The 21,943-nt window shown below is 37.2% G+C and overlaps 1 protein-coding gene across 3 annotated transcripts in view; it reads right to left on the reverse strand.

The window, feature by feature from the left end:
* VRK2 (VRK serine/threonine kinase 2) overlaps positions 1-21,943 on the reverse strand; it is a 117,967-nt gene that overhangs the window by 11,757 nt on the left and 84,267 nt on the right. For 2 of the 3 annotated variants that reach the window (XM_027620783.1, XM_027620782.1), the window contains exons 9-12: positions 16,565-16,703; positions 14,216-14,274; positions 9,803-9,969; positions 4,169-4,330 (exon numbers count right to left, since the gene is read on the reverse strand). In XM_027620783.1, the coding sequence (XP_027476584.1) occupies positions 4,169-4,330; positions 9,803-9,969; positions 14,216-14,274; positions 16,565-16,703 (527 nt within the window). The remainder of the gene's footprint in view (positions 1-4,168; positions 4,331-9,802; positions 9,970-14,215; positions 14,275-16,564; positions 16,704-21,943) is intronic. The other variant, XM_027620784.1, reaches the window with a different exon arrangement.

The raw sequence follows: 21,943 nt of genomic DNA on the forward strand, positions 1-21,943 counted from the left end.
AGGGGTCTCAGTCCCATGAAGCCAGGACCACTACCTGAGCCAAAACCAAGAGATGCTTAATCGACTGTGCCACCCTGGTGCCCCACTATATATTTTAGAAAAGAGACTTAAAATTAATTTTAGCTTTTATCTTATGAAGCTTGAAAGAAAAGAGTACCTAAAATAAGTAGAAGGAAGGAAATGATAAAGAATGGAAATTAGCAAAATAGAAAAAAAAAATCAGTAGATAAATCAACAGATCCAAAAATAGGTTCTTTGAAAAGATCAGTAAAAATGACGGGCATCTAGCTAGACTATCAAAAAAAGAAAAAAAAAAAAACTAAAAAGTTACCATAATCAACAATGAAAGAAGGGACATCAAAATGGATACTGAAGATGTTAAAAGGATAATAAGAATGTCATGAACTATGTAGTGCTGAGAAATTTGACAACTTAGATGAGATGGACAAACTCCTTGAAAGATACATATTACCAAAATTGGCACAAGAAGAAAAACAAAATCTAATAATTTCATTATAGCTGTTAAATTCATAATTAAAAATTTTCCTACAACAAAACTCTAGACCCAGATGATTTTCTTGCTAAATTCTATTAAATATTTATGGAAGACAAATCTTAGTAAAACACTTCCTGAAAACAGACACTTCCAACTGATACAATGACCTGAAAACAAAACCACACAAGGATATGATAAGGAAAGAAATTACAGATCAAGATCTCTCATTAATGTAGATACAAGGAAAACCCCTTAATGGAATAACAACAAAATGAATCCAGTACGACAACACATCATGACTAAATGGGGTTTATCCCAGAGACAAAAGGTTGATTTAATATTCAAAACTAAGTGTAATTCATTATACTAGTAAAGGAGAAAAATCATATGATCAGCAGATCCCGAAAAATTGCTTAATATTCATTCATGACTTAAATTTTGTTTTCTTTCCAACTACAATGAAATTTCCTCAGCCCGATAAAGGGCATTTAGGAAAAGCCTACAGCTAACATATTTAATGGTTGAAGAATGAATATTTTCCACCAAAGAACAGGAACAAAGCAAGGATGCCCACTCTCGGTGTAGTATTCTACGTCTCGGCAGATGTAATAAAGCATGAAAAAAAGATAAGAAAGGAATACATGTTGGGAAGGAGGAAGTAAAACTCCATTCACAAACATGATTGATTATGTAGAAAATGCTAAGAATGTATCAAAAAACTACTAGAATTAAAAAGTGAATTTAGAAAGATCCCAGGACACAAGGTCAATATTACAATAGAATTAAAAATATTTAGAGATAATTTAATGGAAAATGTATAAGATACCTACACCGAAGACTACAAAACACTGTTAAGAGAAATTAAAGATCTACATAAATGGAGAGAAGTAGCAATTTCATGCGTTGGAGGACTCAAGTGTGTTGTTGGGATCTCAGTTGCCCCTAAACTGATCTTTAGATTTAGTGGAGTCACAATCAAAATCCCATTGTGCTAACTGGTTCTTAGATTTTATGGAAAGGAACAGAACCTAAAATGGCCAGTGCATTCTTGAAGAAAAGGGTTGAAGGACTTCTAATTTTCAGAACTTGTAAAGCTGCAGTAATGATGCAGTGTGGTTTTGGTGTAAGGACCAAAAGATTGACAGAAGAGAAGAGAGAGTCCAGAAACAGACCCGTACTTATACTGTCAGCTGACTTTTGAAAAAGAATCCAATGAAATTTAATTAGGAAAAGGAAAATCGTTTTACACATGGTGTTGAGACAACTGGCTCTCTATAATGTAAAAGAAGGAATCTTAACCCCTTACACCATATACAAGAATGATCTGAGATGGCTCATAGACTCAAAATGAAAGCTAAAACTGTAAGCCTTTTAAAAAAATATATAGCAAACCATGACCCTGAGATAGGCAAAGTTTTCTCAGGTTTCTTTACAGAATGACAAATTGAACTTCAAATAAAAATAACACAGTTTTGCTCACTGAAGACACTGTTAAATAAATGAATAGGCAGGCTGCACTAGAACATATCCACAATACAGATATCCCGAGAATTCCTACAACTCAGTAATAGAGACAATCATCCACCTAAAAATGGATCAAGACATTTCACAAAAGAAGATATATGAATGGGCAGTCAGCACATGAAAAAGTGCCCACAATTATTAATTATCAGGTACATGATAACTGGAATCAACAGAGATATGAACACATATGTTGGAATGGCTAAAATTAAAAAGACCAACAGCAAATGCTGGGGAGTATCTGGGATTACCGGCAGGAGTATAAAATGGAAGAATTTGCCAGCTTTTTATAAAGTTGAACATACATCTGCCTTGTGAACGAACTAGCAGCTCCACTTCTCAGGACAAACAAAACGTCTTGTGTCACAACGTTCATAGCAACTATTATTCATGGTGGCTAGAGCCAGGGGCAGCCCAGGTGCCATTAATGGGAGAATGGATATATGAATGATGATGCAGTTCCACAATGGAGTACTACTCAACAAGAGAAAGAACAAATGACTGAGATATGCGGCAATATGGATGAGCTTCAAAAAAAAAAAAAAAAACATGCTGAGTGAAAGAAGCCAGACCCAAGAGTGCGTACAGTGTGACTACATGGTATGTGACTTTTGAGAAGAAGCCGAACTAGCCTGGTGGTGAAAATCAGAGTATCAGAACAGAGGTTGTCTGGGGGAAAGGGACTGACTGAGAAAGGAAACAAAGAGCTTTCTGGAATGATAAAATCTGCACGTGTGTATCACAATGCCACCCCAAATGAATCAATGTCTTTGCTTGGAACCTGGGCATCAGTTTTTTTTATAGTGTCTCCCTACCTCCATACATAAGTGATTCTGGTGGACAGTTAGGGTTGAAAAAGAACACTCAAGAATCTCAAAATTTTGTCACCAAGCAATATTTGTAATTTTATAAATGGGAACTATAACTGCAAAAGATTATTAGTTCTAAAAAAGCATTCTCTGGATAAACGTGCATGCTTGCTGGTTGGATAAGAATTGCCCAACTTGTATGCGTCTAATTTTTGTCTTGGCTGCCAAGAAGTTCAGAGCCAAATTCAGTGTTCAGTTTAGTGATTAACATCCCAGCTGCCTGATATACCAATTTGAGGGGCGGGGGGGGGGGAGGTTGGGAGATTGAGGATGGGGGCATTAAAATACCCTGTTTCACATTTTAAACTACCTCAAATCATTTGGGGGAAAATGATGGTGTATAAATCATAAAAAATGTTGGTCATTTTGGAAAAAAAATTTTTTTCATTGAAGATATAAATACATTGTATGCTTCTCCTTCTTGTCAAAAAAAAGGTTAGATAAGCAAAGACTTTTGCTATTGCTTGGATGAGTCCTCTGCTAAAGGTAAATCACTATCTGACCAAATGATCGAATAACGTTAAAAAATACATCATTTTAAAATACAACCATATAGACAGGGAAACTCTTCACTTACATTTGATTATAAGGGTGAGACTGGAGGAACACATGTAAGAGTATGGAGTATGTTAAGAGTCCCTAATGGATCATAGATGGCATAAAAAATTTAAGTGCACTTCATTACATTCTTAGGCTAACGCAAGAAATCAGATCTGTACGCAAATGTGCTCACTGTCATTCTGTTTCTATGATGACTGGTGTCGGCTGCTTTGATTTTATACACTGGATAGGATATTTTTCTACCCCTTCTCATTTAACAAAACCATACAACCTTGGCCCTCAGGAGAAACTAAAATGTCTTTATTCCCAAAGGGCATATTCTAATGCAACACGAAGGAAAAAAAGAAGATAGCAGGAGGGGAAGAATGAAGGGGAGTAAATCGGAGGGGGAGAGGAACCATGAGAGACTATGGACTCTGAGAAACAAACTGAGGGTTCTAGAGGGGAGGGGGTGGGGGGATGGGTTAGCCTGGTGATGGGTATTAAAGAGGGCACATTCTGCGTGGAACACTGGGTGTTATGCACAAACAATGAATCATGGAACACTACATCCAAAACTAATGATGTAATGTATGGTGATTAACATAACAATAACAGTAAAAATAAATAAAAATAAAATAAAATAAAAAATAATATAAAAATAAATAATAAATAAAATAAAAATAAATAAAAAATAAAAATTAAAAAAAAAGGAAAAAAGAAACAACGAAAAGCCTCTCACCTGCGCTGTCTCACTGTTAAGGAATCCAGTTGGCTGCTCCTCTTTTTGCACTTTTCTCCCCGTTAAGCAGGACTCAGCACTTCTCTCACTATGGATGTTTTTTTCTATTGACCTATTTTGCATCTGATTGATTTGCTTTGTTGCAGCCTTTCGAGAAACAACCTGTTGATAGAGAGTAATAATGTATAATGAAAACTTTTGACACTTGTAAGAAAAAAATGCATTCACGTCCAGATTCTTGAAAATTCTAAACTTGCCAAGTTCTGTGAAAAGGAAGACATAAAGAGGAAAACCAACAAATGGATGTTATGGAAAGAATATAGTAGTTGGCAAGATCCAGACCCTTTCTCATCAATAGTACAAGACCAATTAAAATTAGTGTCACTTTTGTACGCTCTTTAGAAATTATCTCTACAGATAACTTGCTTATTGAAAACGGCATTTTTACAGAAAACTGTCACATTCTCAAACTGCACATGAATTCATTATTAACCTTTGCTGGGAGTGGATCCAGTACATCTTTTTAAATTCTTATTAATTAAAATCTTAGTTTTCTATCATTGAAGTGAGCCTAATTAATGTGAACGTATAAAAGGAGCTTATGATGTTGCTTACTTTTTTATACAGGTAATTTAACCTTTGAGCAGACGAGTCACAGTTCATGTCACCTAGTCCCGTGTACCAGTATCAGGGGTTAAGTTCTCCAACAAGCCTGCTGTCTCTAAGGTTTCTTTTTCACACCATGGTGTTTTCTGGGGGATGACTGACTCTTAATAACCTTGAAGTAGACACGGAAATAGAAGGGCAGGTCCCACAATAGAGTTGGAAGATTGAAAGCCACAGTGAAGACCCTTATGTGAAGTATTTGCTCAACAGCGTTGTGTTTACTGCAGCTGAAAGTGCCATCACCTTTTTTCCGGGGTTAAATTGGGGGCAGAAGATAGGAACAGCGCAAGCGGAAATAACGGAGTAGCCAGTGCCAAAACGGAGAATGAATTACATTGGCTGGGCAAGCAGAGCCTTAATTTGTAGTCTCTCAATTTTTAGCTTCTATTGCCAAATGTGTTCACTCCTTCCCTTTAAAATATGCTGGTGTTTTGTGGCTAGGTCTAAGCTGTCACAACACCATTCTTTATTCACCCCTCCTCCTGGATCCCAGCTTTTCAAAGGATAGCAAAGCCATTGCTTTTCAGTAACCTGACAATTGGAATTGTTCCCTCATCACTCAGGGTTTCTTTATTTTCACCACTCAACTCTCCCAAACTACTGGGAAAATTCATGTGTAACCACCTTCTGAGTCACTCTCCCACTGAAGTCAACTTGGGTGATAAAGGCTCATCAGACCACCAGTGTGAAACAAAGGGTTTCCCAAGGCTGTTGTACACCGTTTCATCTTAATAAAAGACTGGCTTTGCCAATCATTGTGAAAATGTGTCTTATGATATAAAGGATTCATTGAGATATTAATTGAGGTTTTTAATGCCTCCTGGATGCTAGGCACTTTAGGTATAACGGTTTTTGGCCTGGGAGCCTCTGATGTACAAACAAAATTTGATCTAATATATTCAGTCCTCTGTGAGGCTTTCTGGAAGAGACGAGGCCTCCTGGATCTGCTGTCAGTTGGCCGGATGGTTAGGTTGTGCTGCCATAAGCACTTCTAGCTAATAAACAAAATGATATCCAGTTTATGAAAAATTTCTTTTTATAGGGAAACTCCTAAAATGGTAAGAATGAAATGGGATGATTAAGTCTTACTCTCAATTATGAACAGAGGTAAAACTTTTCTCAAAGACATAAAAGTAAGTACAGGAAATACTCTGGGCATCTCACATAATCAAATAAAATGATACTGTCCAAATATGTGTCATTTTCAAGAAAGTGGCTATTCAAATAAGGTATCTTTTATTTAATTTCCCATCGGCACTTCACGGTGTTCTAAGAAACCTGGAATACTCTGGCCTTCTAAAATTCAGTAAGCCAAAAATATGCTCATAATTGAGATTTTATACTCTCCTTTTCTCACATAGAATATAAATATGAAGACAGGCTTAACAGAATTATTTTGAGAAGGCTCAAGAATTTTATAAATTTTTAAGTTCAATACAAAGATTACTACAACCAATAATATGTTCACCCCTGGATTTGCTGTGGGAACCTCAGATTTAGGGTAAATGGAAGGACAAACTTTTACTTGTCTGAAATGTAGGACAGCTTGAACATTTTCACTCTGTCCTACAGCTACTCCTCTGTCTAGGTAGAGCATTTAGGAGGAATGGGTGGCTCATTATGCCCAGGGCTCTGTGCTATTCCAGTGTGGATTTGGGCACCCTAACAAGGGGGGAGATTTGATAAGCTGATGAGAGGGTCCACTACTGGCTCTTGAGGAAACAGCTTATTCAAGGGTTGAATGGGGCCTTCAATAATGCTGGTTTACCACCTTGGCTTTTGCATTCTCATCTGGGAGTTCTAGAGCTTTAGCTCACCTCAATAAGCATTCTTACTGAAATATGGTTTCCTTCAGTGAATTTTGGACATTAAATCCCAGTGGAAGGCATAAATAGACTGGGGTAGCCCTGATGATAGATTCTTCTCATTTGACAGCATTACCTCAGGAGCCACTGGAGCTACTCAAGAGTGATTTCAGCTATACAGACCATCATTGTGATTGAGGCAAATGCCCCGAAAGATTTGCTTTTCAGGAAAAAAGTATCAACGTCTTTCCTGTCTTGACAAAAATTCATTTCCAATTTAACTCCAGGAACAGTATTTGAGGACTTGTGCAAGGCAGCGGCTCAGTTTACAGGGAACAGTTTATGATGCCTAGTAAAACCCAGTATTGGAAAAATACCTCATTTTTCTTTTGCAAAAAGGTGCTATAAGTTTGCCAAGGTTCTTATGGTGATGTGCTATATTTTCTAATACCTAACCAAAACATATTTTTTTAGGAATACTAAATTTAAAAGGCACCACCACTTATACTGAGGGAAATAACATTTAAAAAAATTAAACATTCATAACTTTCTTTTGAATACTGAATGACAGAAATATTTTATTTATATAACTGTATATGTTTTCTGGTCCACTGACTTCTTTTTAGGTATCTTTGTCCAAAAAGTGTAAATCCAGAAGTCATTCAATATTCTGTTAAATAACTAGAGTAATCCATGTATGAAGTAACAAGAAATGTTTTTAGTTACTAATAAGGGGATTCTGTCTGTGATTAAAAAGAGAGAAATTTGGAGCCATGTGACTGATATTCATTCTGGACCTAGAATGATTTTGGTTATGGAAGCAGTCAATGGCAGAAACTGTCCTATACTTTTATCATTCAGGGGAAATGTCAGTTTATACTGTCATACTTTGCTTTTAAATATTTTCAAGTTTGGTTTTTGCAACATTACAAAATCTGTAAACTTTAAAAATAAAAATTAAGATACTTTGGGTTTAGCTACATGGTGAACCCATTTTTATATTATGACTATTAAATATATTTGTGCACTTAAAATATTACAGAAATAAAGTCCCTATTCAATAAATATTGATTTGCTGTGGAATATACCCCCAAATCATCTTACTGTCTATACACTGGGGCTGGTCATACTGTTAGAAATTAACTAAGGTCTTAAGAATGCACATTATTCTTAGTCAAATAAATATTACTTATTTGGAATAATATTTTTATACTATATTATTTTAATATTCTTTTTATTCATAAAGTGCTCTAATCAAAAGGGAAGAATAAAATATTATTGACTGAGGCTCATTGGAAAAAATGTTTTATGTTTTTTTTTTAAAGATTTTTTTTAAGATTTTATTTATTTATTTGACACAGAGAGAGAGACAGCAAGAGAGGGAACACAAGCAGGGGGAGTGGGAGAGGGAGAAGCAGGCTCCCCGCTGAGCATGGAGCCCGATGCGGGGTTCGATCCCAGGACCCCGGGATCATGGCCTGAGCCGAAGGCAGACGCTTAATGACTGAGCCACCCAGGCGCCCCTGGAAAAAATGTTTTATGTTCTATTCTCTGCATATAAAAATGGTTTCACAACAAACATCCTTTGAATTTGATGAAACTGAAAATTCTGGTGGATAATGATTAGGATTTTACATCAGAGGATATAACTATCAGTTTTTAAAATGGCTTCTTTTACATTTCAATTAAGTTTATGAAACTGAAAAACTACAAAAAAAAAAGGAAAAAAATCTACCTAAATTAGTGTAGATTAAGTGGTGACCATTATTGCAAGGGAAATACTATGTTAAGGAAATGGCTCTTTGTTTTGTTGCAAAAGTGATAAAAACACAAAAGTCAATAAAACTGTTAAAATAAGTCTCAGTAATTACCAAGATCAAAATCCACTGGCTTTTTATTAAACATGAACTTTTGTTCTGCCTTCTGCAATACGTAAATAGTGCTGACAATTGGTTTGTGAGGCATTTGCTACAATAAAATGTAATTGTATCATGAGAGAAAGGTGACAATCAGGAGATCATGAAAAAATTACATATTCTCACTGGTAGTTAATTAGCCATGCAAAACCTCCTCAAACAGATATTCTCTTCTATTAGGAATGATTACTATGCAGGCCTACAGATGTCAATACCACAGTCATTCAAATACTTCTTTCCCTACTAATTGAAGGTTGTAAAGCTCTGGTGCCAAGGTTTTGCTTCCAAAGAGCTAATTTATGACTAGAAGGATATTTTATGTCTTCAGTTGCAGCAGCTACAAAATTCAGCAAATCAGAACCATCTGTGCACTGATACTTGACTCACCATTCATCTCGCAGCCTATCAGTCACATTAGTTTGCATCCTGCATTCTTGGCTCATGAACGCTTGCGATGATCCAAAGTTCATAAGAAATATTAAAAATGAATGGCATCCTGACCCTACCTCACTGTACACGCCTCAAGAAAAAAAGCTCCCCCCCCCGCCCCACACACACATCTTTTGCGTATGGACCGTATCAAGGAAGGACTGGACATTTGGTTGCCCGTCCAGTAAGGCGGCTCACAGCAGTCTCAAGTTTCCCCCGCCTTCTGAGAAATGTAAGTCCTAATTCCTGTGTATTGTTTCAAGTTCTGTTTTTTTGAATTGATGTGAGTCAGTCAGTTGGAAGATTACAGAGTAAAGGATGAGAAGGTGTAACTTAAAAAAAAAAAAACAAAACTTTTTCAAAGGTTATTTTTGTAGATTGAAGTATCAGTACAAACCAGGCATCTGGTTAAATCTAAGACTATCATCATTAACGCCACCAAATTATGGCCAAACTGGTGAGCAAAACCAGAGGGCAGTAACTAAAGAAATCTGAAGAAAAGCAGCAAATAAAGGTCCTCATGAGTAAAGTCATATTAGCCTTTAATCTGACCTTGGTCATATCTCTGTGACATCAGTCACTGCTTTATTTAATAGCACACTAAGTAGGCCATGGATCCTACTACTGTTTTTCTCTGAGACAATAGGTCAAAAGAACTTTGAACAAAATTTCTTGGAGCTGAGTGAGGAGAACTAGGAATTACATATAATAAGCAAGAAACTGGGTTGTCAGACTCCTTTTGAGACCCCAAACAACTTCAGTTGGTAGAAAAGCTTCGGGGAAGGTAATCGTGGGATCCCACGGACTAAATTACTTACTTTTTGTTTGTCTGGAGTACGCATATTTACACTTTGGCCTCCGGTGGAAAATTCCAGTGGTCCTAAAGGTATTTCACCGGGGTTCAGGATTTTCTTGAGCATTTGATAGTTTGGTTTTTCATCATATGCTAAATTATGAGCACATACCAAATATTGGGCTATTTCACCTGTGAAGTGTTAAATTTTTTTACATGTTATTCATAATTGGCAGGAATCGTCAAGGCTCTAGTATCATCAAAACCTCTCTATTCTCTTACACATGCACACAACACACATCCTGAAGAAACAGAATGAACACTTTGGTGAAAAGCACTTTTCAAATGATATCCAAAAATGACTGAAATACAGTGAGACATGGAGATTTGACAAGATGGGAAACACTGGTAATTTTTTTACATATCTTTGTAAAAGATATATAAAAGGTATGTTTATTTCTCACTAACTTATCAAAGGAAGCAAATTTTTAAAAAATTACAGTTAGTGATTTTTGACTTATGGGGTCAAATTACTAAGAACTACATGAATAATATAATAGACTGGACACACTTCATACTTTTATGTTGAAGTTTTAAAAATTCAGTTAAAAACAAGTGTTACTTATTATAAACCTCCTTACTTTGATGGGAAAAAAAAATCACTGCGAATTTTAATTCAGGCTTTGATTTTGAGATTATAACAGTACATTCTGAAATGACCTTGAACTCTAGGTTTCTATGACTAATTTTAGAGCTCCCCAGACCTCCCTTGAGTTGTCCATACCTAGCAAGCCCAGCGCCTTCACTGCGTCGTCTTCCTAGTTTAGAGCAGAAGGATGAGATGTTGCTACTTTTTTTCTTTCTAATGTAATCTCTTCCCTAGAACTATATAGCCATCTCCCCAAAAATATGAACTACAAACTTCTAAATACAAATAAAACTAGTCACCCAAAATTACAAACATTGCTGCCTTAAAACAAATGTAGTTTGCATTTTTGTTTCAGGTGGAGATTCAATCTAAAGTCAAGACACAAGTAAATGATAATACCATATACTGCTTAAAATCTAGCATGTTTTCCTTTTTCGTAGAGATGTTTAGATACTCCACAATCTAGTTTTTACAAGCTTTTCCCCTTCAAAAACTTATTACTCACACAGACATAAGTACCTCTTACTTTCTCACTAAGTTGCTATATCCCCATGGTGGGAAAAATCTGGGAAGCTTTGTGGCTTGGCAGGATTGACTTCCTAATCCTTCCCTTCCCCTCCAGGCCCACCTCCATTCAAGAGGGAACTGCAGACATGGCTTTCACTCCCCACGGGGAAAAATTCCAAAAGGAAGAGTCACCATCCCTTCCCCCTAAGACAGTCAGAGCGACCATTTCATAGCCGGTATGCTGTATTCATTACTGGCAGCTGGGTTCTAGGACCTTAAGGCCACTGTGGCTAAAATGAGAACCCTTGGCTCCAGGGTTTTGGTCTTTAGTTTCTTGTTTTTTCTTTTGGATACCGTGGCAATTATGCAACCTAACTTTTTTCCTTCTCTAATGTTTTAAGATATGTCATATTCTGTTATCTAACATTCAATCAGTCAGATCTCTATTAACTAGCAAATGGTATGGCTTCATCACATTTGTAACTCCTGTTTCCAGAAGCCCAGTGAGGGTGTCCCATTCCTGAAGGGATGATCAAAAAGAAAAAAAGATTACATTACATTCACTACCATTTTCATGTAAATATTCTGTTGTTCTTTGGCCCTTTTGAGACTGGTACACCAAGTCTGGTATATATCCTTACAGTTCTATTAACCAAAATATCCCAAATGGAGAAGAGAGCTGAATACAGTGGGAGAATTTTCACAGGTCATGGTTAGAAGACAATGGAAGATTCCTGGCACTCCCCCAGCTGATGGCAGCTGTGCTGCAAAGTCTTCGTGGGTCTGGGGCTTGGAAAAATGAGGTACCGGTGAGGTAGGAAAGGGAGAAAAAGAAAAGCCACCTCTTACAAATTCATTGTCATCAATCTGAAGCTTAGAACACTGTGATGTATTACTGCTTCAAATGGTAGCCTTCCAAGATCTGGATTTATTATATTAAGTATACTTTTAAATTTACTATAAGCATATTTCTGGAGCTATATAAAAAATGCTTTGAATAGTATGAAATGATATTCTTGAATCATTTGCTTTTAAGCTAATGAAATATTAAGTATCATTACTATCATCTCAGGAGATAGAAACTTGTGCAACTACTGCTGGAGTGGGGGTGGGGTGGGAGGGAGGGGGTGGCTGGGTGATGGACATTGCCGAGGGTATGTGCTATGGTGAGCGCTGTGAATTGTGCAAGACTGCTGAATCACAGATCTGTACCTCTGAAACAAATAATGCAATATATGTTAAGAAAAAAAAAAGAAGATAGCAGGAGGGGAAGAATGAAGGGGGGGAAATCGGAGGGGGAGACGAACCATGAGAGACGATGGACTCTGAAAAACAAACTGAGGGTTCTAGAGGGGAGGGGGGTGGGGGGATGGGTTAGCCTGGTGATGGCTACTAAAGAGGGCATGCTCTGCATGGAGCACTGGGTGTTATACACAAACAATGAATCATGGAACACTACATCAAAAACTAATGATGTAATGTATGGTGATTAACATAACAATAAAAAATTTAAAGAAACTTGTGCAACTATTATTATTACACTGAGCTGGACATGAACATTGGAAACTTTCTAGTGGTTTTATTTCATTAACTGCCTTAGTCATAAACCTTTTACACATCGGATTGTCATGCTTGCAGTACCCACTCCTAAGTACACCCAACTAAGAGATCTTCAGTTAATATTAAAGTTTCAATGTTTTGTGCTTTAGAAATAGAAATCTGCATTTTATAAAATAATAGGATGGACCCAAATAAATGGTTTGTATTGAAAAATGGAGAACCTGGCACTCGTGTCACTTCTTGTTATCGCTCAGATCTTCATATCTCCAGTAACTGAAGTTTCACAGAATATACACAGGTCCACAAGCATTTATCTTGTGCAACCCTGAGCATCCGGGCTTTCTTTTCTAATCCTGAGCTGAGCAGTTACCTTTTGTGCAGGAGGGGCAGAAAAGGTAAGGGAGATATACAGAGAAAACTTTCTTTGACATCTCCCATCTCTCCTTTTTGCTGTCCTATTGAGTAAAACATAAGCTGTATAACTTGGTCCAAATGCCAATAAGCGTATTAACCAAAAAGGAATACTGGCATTTGGACCAAGTTATTCAGTGCAGTTACAGAAACGAAAAGCTTTCACCTTCAACACTTACGCCATGCCCCTCCCCCCCCAAAGGAGAATCCTTCCGGATTCGCACCCTCCTCCATCAGAAGAGGGACAACAGAAACTGGGAAGCTGGAGGCTCACACTGGGGCAGGCTTAGGACTTGGGAGAATGGAGGTGGAAAAGCAGAACTACTTTGTTCGTCTTTCGTTTCCCATGGAAATGAATATTTTGGTTTCTTGTCAAAGAAGGACTATAAATATAAGTTCAAGATGATTTAACTCTACATTTAAACTCTCAGATGGAAACTGATGCTATTTGACCTTATCTAGAGGGTCAGTGTACACATTCACTTTCATATAAGTCAGCTAAAAGCTAACTTTGAGATTGCCCAATATAGAGAGAACAAGATTCATTCCCCTTATCTGTCTCTGAGAAAAAGTGAGCCTGACAGCAGAAGCCGGCACTTTTCTATAAGACAATCGAACTCATTTATTAAATTGGTGAACAATGTGCCATGCATGCATATGCAAACGATAGGCACTTGGGTAATTGTGAATTGACTATTTTTACTGATAATACTGTCAATTAAAGAATTCCAAAATGATCCATACTAACTTGAAAGAGAAAACCATTTAATGAAACATACCTTCAAATCCCAAGGTTACATGCCTGTGCCAATCCAAATTTTTTTTTGCTGGCTGTTCAGTCACAGTGCAGCGCAGGTCTGAACAGCACTCAAGTGTTCAATGATTTGGTTTTTTAAATTACTGACCGAAAGTAGTCTTTCCCTAGATCAACTTTATCTTCTTTCAATGATATAGATTTTATGGGACAAAATCAGAATGTCAACTCTAACAGTACTAGATACAGGTGACTATTAAACCTGTGTAAGATTCCTCCCTCTCCTGCCCACCGCCCCAAAATGCAGCGGCAAGGCCTAGAACGCTGCCGAAATATTTTCTTGTAGCCTTCCTGTGTTCTGATGTCAGGGAGGATCTAAACGCTCTCTTCTCTAGCAACGAGTATCTGTAACCTTGTGTAGAGAGTTTCCTCTCACCCCCGTGGGAATGGGAGTGGGTGGATTCAGCAAAAGCCGTAACACAAGAGTGACAAATGTGGAAATGTGGTGACCAGTAAATCATTTAGGAGAAGGTGGTAGAAGTTATCATTTGACTTACAGCAGCTGCTTCTGGAAGGAGCCCATTTAAGCACTGACTCAGGAAGCTCATCCAACAGACTAAAACAAAACAGAGTAATATGCAGTGAATTTGTTTACAATCCTATGATTCACTGTCTTGATTACAAAAAACAAAACTCAAATTCTGTGTTGGTGGGTCACCCATATCGTCGTGCCTTTCAATATTTTTTTTCACCCCCTTGTAAGGGGAAAGAGGGTAAGTGGAGGTGGGGGAGATCCTTCAATTCTCATTGACCAATTTTATATCAATCACCTAGAAACTAAATGTAGATTTACAGTATAAATGCTTTAGATCAAAGTCTGTACATGCAGAAATGTAGAAGTAGGGATATCTATCATGATTTTTTCTCAAAAACAAGAAAAAATACATAGGAAAATAGTATCAGGATTTTCAGGAGATTTTTCTGCAGGTACTTATCCTTGGGGAGGGGCAAATTATTTATGTACACTGTTCTCCACTGGGTAGTGTTTGATGCTATTCTATGATTAAACAGGTTAACAAGAAATATCCAAACAACAAAACAAACAAGATAGGTCATTATTCTAACCCTTCCCAGTGTTTTAGACTGAATATAATGCTTTTAAGTTGCTTGAGCCACCAGTATATAAACATGCAACTAAAATTATTGATATGAGTGTTTGACTGACAAACTCAGGCACAGGCAGAACTGCAACAATAAATGCACTGACTGATCTGATATTACCCCATGTCAGGAAAATAAAGGGGATGAGGGAGATATGGTATCATGGCTGTATATGCAAGCATACCCTTACAAGGAAATTCAGAGTATGCCTTCTTAGCAAGTTGAATGAATTATGATCATATATTATTTACTATCAGAAGTTTAAAAATGTCTATAGTTTACCTTAATTATAAACTTCATTATGTATTAGCTTTACTGGTTTATAGACTTATATTAGTAATCAAATCAAAATGAAGATATTAATATACATAAAGGTCCCCAAAATGTAAATGGGAGTTATGTTTATTAGCATATTTTATCATTTTGCATGATACCCTATTATCACATTTGAATATACACACATAGGCATATTCTTTAGATATCTACAATGAATGCATCTACATATATTGATAAAAGACTAAAACAAATCATATTAATAAGTCTTATTAAAAGAAAAAATACATGTAATCATTGGGATGAAAATGCAAGTCTTTTAAATACAGTACATTATTCAAATCAGGTGAACTGAGGTGAAAAACTGGGTATAGAGATTGTTTATATACGCCCATTACTGTGCTTTGACTTGACCCATATATTGAAAAGTGTTGGTTAATATGGGCACAATAATCACTGTGGTAAATAACTGATTAGACAGCTCTAATATTGACTTATATAAATGTGTTCCTTTGGGGTAAGGGGCTGCGATGATCAAGATTCCAAGCGGAGAAATACTTCATACAATATGCCAGTATTTACAAATGCCAACTGTATTACTCTGCATCTGTAGGCTAGGCCCTCTAATATAAAGAACGGATACCACAACTGAATCTGAAGACTGGTTTCTATGGATCAGCTCCCCCTTTTGTAAACTTCTGTTGTGACTCACCTTACTTAAAACACAGCTGCCTTTTCCAATTGCAATATTCTATCTGTGGATAACTACTGTTGAGCATATCTGTTGAGTATATAATGAAAAACTGGCTATTCTGGGCTGCATGCAATTGCTTTTCCTTAGGCCTGATCAGTGAGAAATTAGTAAAATAGTTAACATGCTCTGTTCTCAGTCTGACCTAGTTCTCATGCCAACAGATTCTAGGTGATAAAAATTGAATGTGAAATATTAAAACTGTTTATGTGGCTGCAAGATTATCTCTTATATAAACACCTCCTATAAAAGTTTTGTTTGTTTCTTCTTTAAGAAACTAAACACACTCCCTCCAAGATCCAGAATTAAGAAAGAGGTATGATGCTCTCACTTGAAAGCATCAGTCCCACCTCACGCTGTCGCTTTGCACAGTTCACAGCAATCACACCAAACTCAGACTACCTCCATGTACTTGTACAATGCTAATTTGAAACTACTCTTCCTTGAAAAGACCACCACCTAGAATTCAGCTTTGGAAAACGCCACATAAAAGAACAAACGCTTCACTTGACATTTTGCGTTACAACTCGCGTGCATGTGATCTCACGGGTGTTATCTTAACGGATTTGAAGTCGGTAAGGTGTTTGGCTTTTCAGATGTCAGAAACTGGCTTTGATTACTGGAGTGGGTGCATGGCCGTCTTCTCAGGGCTGGAAACTCCCTTTACTGTACCCCTCCGGGGCCCCTGCCCTGCGGGGCTGGAATGCTTGAAGATGGGTACCTTGTTTTAGCAGCCTGGACGGCCGCGGGGTCCCGCAGGCTCCGCTCCCAGGGCAGGCCCCCACACAGGCAGCGCAGCAGGCAGTAGCCGAGGGTCTCCAGGTCGCTCCGTCTGGACAGGGCTGGAGGAGGAAGAAGCACTGACAGAGAAACCCGCGGGACAAGCAAGTTTTGAGACCTAGGGAAATTGTCGAATGAACTCTGAAAAAGCCAAATGGGCAAATGTGTTTTGTTTGTTCAGCTGGATGAAAACGTAAACGCCCGGGCTTTTGGCCACAGTCCACAGACAGGCAGTGACTTGTGGCTGTTGAAAGTAAGGGTCAGTTTCCTCACCTCCTCCAACTCCATCCTTCCTTCGTCTGGCCTGTCACATGAACTCGATCTCCATGGCCTCTGACATGATCCAGACAACCCATAACCTGGCACCAACACTTTCTCCAAGAGCCAAGCAGTAAAACAAAGAAATAAATGTCTGCGGCTAAATTGCTAACATATGTTCCAGGAAGTCCGTGGGGTCTGCACTGGTCATGCGGAGACCCTCGGAGTGCAGACTAAACATTGATGGCCTTTCCTGCTCCAGTCCCGTGAGGAGCACTGGAAGCTGGAAGAATATGACAAAACTGCCATCTAGTGTGCAGGATGGAAACACAGGCCTGTGTGAGGATTTTGCAATTAAATACAAGTACAGGATAAAAAACGCCTACTGTTTCGGGCACGCGGTTCTAAAATTTTACAAATATTTTTAGATATAAGCAGTGCTAAGCTAAAATTCTGGTCAAATAGCCTGAATAGAAAAATGTAACAAGGAGGCGATGGGTGTGCAGAGGTTCCTGGACATAGATTTGGAAGCCACACCGAGGCTTTCAGAATTGAAAGTGGAATGGCTTTTCATCAAAAAAACACAGAAGAACATTTTTAGACCACTGCAGATATCATTTATACCAGACTATTAAATGCTGTAGACTAATTTTATCATGTTTGTGTTTTTTTTAAAGTGTCTTATTTGAAAAGACAATGAAATCTGATGTAAGTCAAAATAGAACAAATATTACTGAAATAACGATTACAGCGTTAACAAGATCCCACAAAATAAACTCATTTTTTTATAACCATTCCAAATTGTTATAAAACAATAGGCCAGTATTTACATTTCTGCCATTACTTGAATGTTCATCTGTGGAGGGATATAAAACCTCCTAAGTGCAATATGTGGCTGTTAAACCCGCTGTAAACAGGTATCCTATTTTATTATCTTTCATTAAATAAACTCTGAAAAGTCAGTCAGTACACTTAGTTTTTAATTTAAAAAGTCACCTACAAAGAAGAATGCCATGAGCACATCATAACTACTTTTGATTACCACACGTAAGTTATTATAAAAGCAGAAGACAAGATTAGCTGTTACACAGAGTCTGTCTTAACTGCTATTAGAGTATTGGATTATTAAAGGCCCTTCAATCTAGCAGAATGCTACAGTCCCATGGGCACTGTTTACTTTCTTCACAAGCTTCGACAATGTCCTAATGCAAGACTTGGCTCTCCTATTAGAATAAAAACACAATCTCTGCCATGCTGTTTGGTACTGATTTCTTCAGTAATAAATCTCCCGCTAATAATGGAATGGTTCCATTTGTACAGATGTGTGCACAAGTCCCTTTTCCATTATGGCAATTCCTGATTACCACCACTTAAAAAAAATCACATCCTCTAATTTAAAAAAAAAAATCATATTCTGACACCTGTTTGGACAACACAGGCTACACACGAGGTCCTTTGAGGAAAAATAATCAGAATTAAAATGGAATAAACCTTCCCAGTCACTTCCCCCCTCCTCCAAGGGAGGGATGAATTAATATGAAGCTCTAAGTAAAGACAAGTCATTTAGATTTCTGAAGCCAATCTTTCATAAACTGGTCTTCATTTGAAATAGCCCCTTGAGAGTTAACTTTACTTGACTATTATAGCTTGGTCTTACCTAATTAATATACATTATCACATTTATCAACCTTTATTTTCTTTTATTACTCATATACATTGATAACCATGGTTAGGTAAATGTTTTACTACTATTGCCACTAAAATATATGCAATGTTAGGGGAAAAAAAAATCCTATAGTCACTCTTTCCCACCAGTAAAGAGACACTTCTCCCTCAAATTCCCTCCCAGAGAAACAAATTGCAAAGTTCTATGTGTTTTAATGAAGTTCAACCCCAAGACTCTACCAGTGATTAAGTCTTCTTTCCATCTACTACACAGAGAAGAGTCATTTTTTTTTAAGGTTTTATTTATTTATTTGACAGAGAAAGAGAGAGTGCACAAGTAGGCAGAGAGGCAGGCAGAGAGGCAGGCAGGGAGGCAGGCAGGGAGGCAGGCAGAGGGAGAGGGAGAAGCAGACTCCCCGCCGAGCAGGGAGCCCGACGCGGGGCTCGATCCCAGGACCCTGGGACCAGGACCTGAGCCGAAGGCAGACACTTAACCGACTGAGCCACCCAGGTGCCCCAGAAGAGTCATTTTAATACCTGTTAAATTAAAAATAAATATTCAAGATGGCAACATTAACATCTATGTTTATGTGTAATTAACACAATGAATTGATCATATATCTTTGACTTTAAAAATATGTCATCAAAATACAGATGACAAGACAAAAGCATAGTAATTACAGAAGCCAGGAACTGGGTACTTGGATATGTATTATACTAGTCTATTATTTCCTGTGCATCTGAAAAAAATTAAATAAAATGCTGAAAATAAAAAAATAAGAATTGATATTTGAAGAGAACTATTAATATCTAACTATAAAAATCTTTTTAATTTGAAAGTTGAAATATATTATGAACTGTTTTGTTTCTACAGAATTTGGTCTCTGTATAATTTATTATAATACATAAAGTTCTTCAGTTGAATTTGATAATGTAATCATTAACAGTAGTATATTTTCATGTAGATTTCCTAAAAAACCAAACTTTTACTTATGATGCTACTGTTTAGAAATGTGGCAAGATTTAGTTATTAATACTTTGCCTCTACATTCCCTTGTTAGTTTTAAAATATAATTTAGCATCTAGCATTTATTTAGCTTATTAATATGGAGCAATGCAAATGACTCTTCATTGAAAGCCTGTTGTGTTCTCAATTGCTTAACATTTTCTAAATTATAAAGTACTGTCAAGAGTAACAAGAGTGGGCGCCTGGGTGGCTCAGTTGGTTAAGCGACTGCCTTCGGCTCAGGTCATGATCCTGGAGTCCTGGGATCGAGTCCCGCATCGGGCTCCCTGCTCAGCAGGGAGTCTGCTTCTCCCTCTGACCCTCTTCCCTCTCGTACTCTCTCTCTCTCATTCTCTCTCTCTCTCAAATAAATAAATAAAATCTTTAAAAAAAAAAAAAAAGAGTAACAAGAGTTACAAAAAAAAAGGCATGGGTGGGAACTTGAATTCTACCTCATTAGAAAGCAGATTCCAGGAACAGTGGATACTAGAGTGCTTAATTAAAATAAAAACAATTGATATGATTTATGGATCTGCTATTGTGCCAGACACTCTAACTGCTTTTATATTCTCTCACTTAATCATTCTAACAATAATATAAAGTACTATTTAAGCCTGTTGATAAGAAAATAAGAAGCTCAGAGAAGTTAAGCAACTTGTTAACTATCACAAAGCAAAAATTGACAGAGCTCTGCATTGAAATGCAAATCTTTCAGAATCCAAAGCCCATACTCACTCTAACAACTACTTTGCCTCTCACATTAGTTTTAACACCATTCAAACCACATTACATATTCTATTTCTATAGTTAGGGGAGTATTTGAGGCAGGCATTTTAACTTAAAACACCAAAAGACATACTGATGGCAAAGATGGTTGGCGAGGAATAAACAAGCAGCAGGTCCTGAGGTCTAAGGTGTAGCACTAACAAAATTTTCCATGCGGGGCACCTGGGTGGCTCAGATGGTTAGGTGTCTGCCTGTGGCTCAGGTCATGATCTCCAGGTCCTGGGTCCGAGCCCTGTGTTGGGCTCCCAGCTCAGCGGGAAGTCTGCTTCTCCCTCTGCTTCTCCCCCTGCTTGTGCTCTCTCTCTCAAATGAATAAATAAAATCTTTTAAATAAAAGTTTCCATGCAACTATCCTTTTATGAGACGGTTTCTTTCAAACTATTTCACTGTGATGAAGTGTGTCTAGTAAAAACATTACTTTATACAGTGTTTCGATGGTCCTTCCCAGCTGGTAGGAGAACAAGAGAAGATAACTTAGAGAATTGGTCCTTATTCTAAAGACAAACTGGAGTAAAAATATCTGGGACCAACTCACCAAATGGAATGTAACAGGAACGGGGGGGGGGGGGCAGAAAGTATAAGTGTTAATCCCAAAATGGATCTGATTATTTGCCTGAAATGCTTTCTGTTTAGTTTTATTTTTTTATATAGAGTAACATGAAGTATGAAGTATGAAGAAAAACAGGATTTGGTAGGAAATAATACAGTGAACTTGAAAACTTCTGCCTTAAGCAGACAGGGTTGAAATGCCCAAAATACTAGTTTATATGCTCCGAAATGACCTAAGAAAGGAGAAAACATCTGAATAAGATGCTCACCTGAAGAAGTGAATGGTGACTATCTGCAGATCAAATTTGGAGTTTATTCTTTCATTCCCAACTAGTAACCTTTGTGATTGTATTTTGTCACTTCAGATGTATAAAAAGCTGAAAAATTTCATGGTGGCCATGATTTATTGCAATTTCGAAAAGGGTATTAGGAAAGCAGAATGCAATATGTCACATTTCAAATAAAACATTTAAACTCAGGTCTCTTACTTTTTAGTACCTTTAAGATTTTAAACCTTAGTTTTTTTTTTTTTTTTAATGAAACACTACTGTGTGAGGTTTAGGTAAAGTTATTCAACAGAGCAAAGATGTTTTTGTTTTGTTTTGTTTATTTTTATTTTTATTTTACCCATCCCTCCCCACCTCCCCTCTGGTAACCATCAGTTTGTTCTCTAGAGTTAAGAGTCTGTTTCTTGGTTTGCCTCCTTTTCTGGTTTTGTTTGTTTTTTTCCCTTTGCTTATTTTGTTTCTTAAATTCCACAAATGTATCTTACATTTGGCCAATGTGTATTACTAACCCAACCAAATAGTTCAAAAGACCTACATTAAGGCTTTAAAAGTCATGGCTAAATGTCAAAATTGGGTTATGCCATGTAGAATGAAGAGTGTCTTCATTATTTTTTATTTATACATCGACCAAAGACGATAGGAGTAAATTTACCTAAAAACAGAAATCAATGGTTTGCTTTTCTGACTACTACTAACAGGATCCAAGCTTAATACCTTAATATCATAATTGAAAAATGGGTTCCCTTTTTTGAATTATTGTTGAGGAGAT

The sequence above is a fragment of the Zalophus californianus genome, chromosome 8 (genome assembly GCF_009762305.2).
Source record: "Zalophus californianus isolate mZalCal1 chromosome 8, mZalCal1.pri.v2, whole genome shotgun sequence".
Lineage (NCBI taxonomy): Eukaryota > Metazoa > Chordata > Mammalia > Carnivora > Otariidae > Zalophus > Zalophus californianus.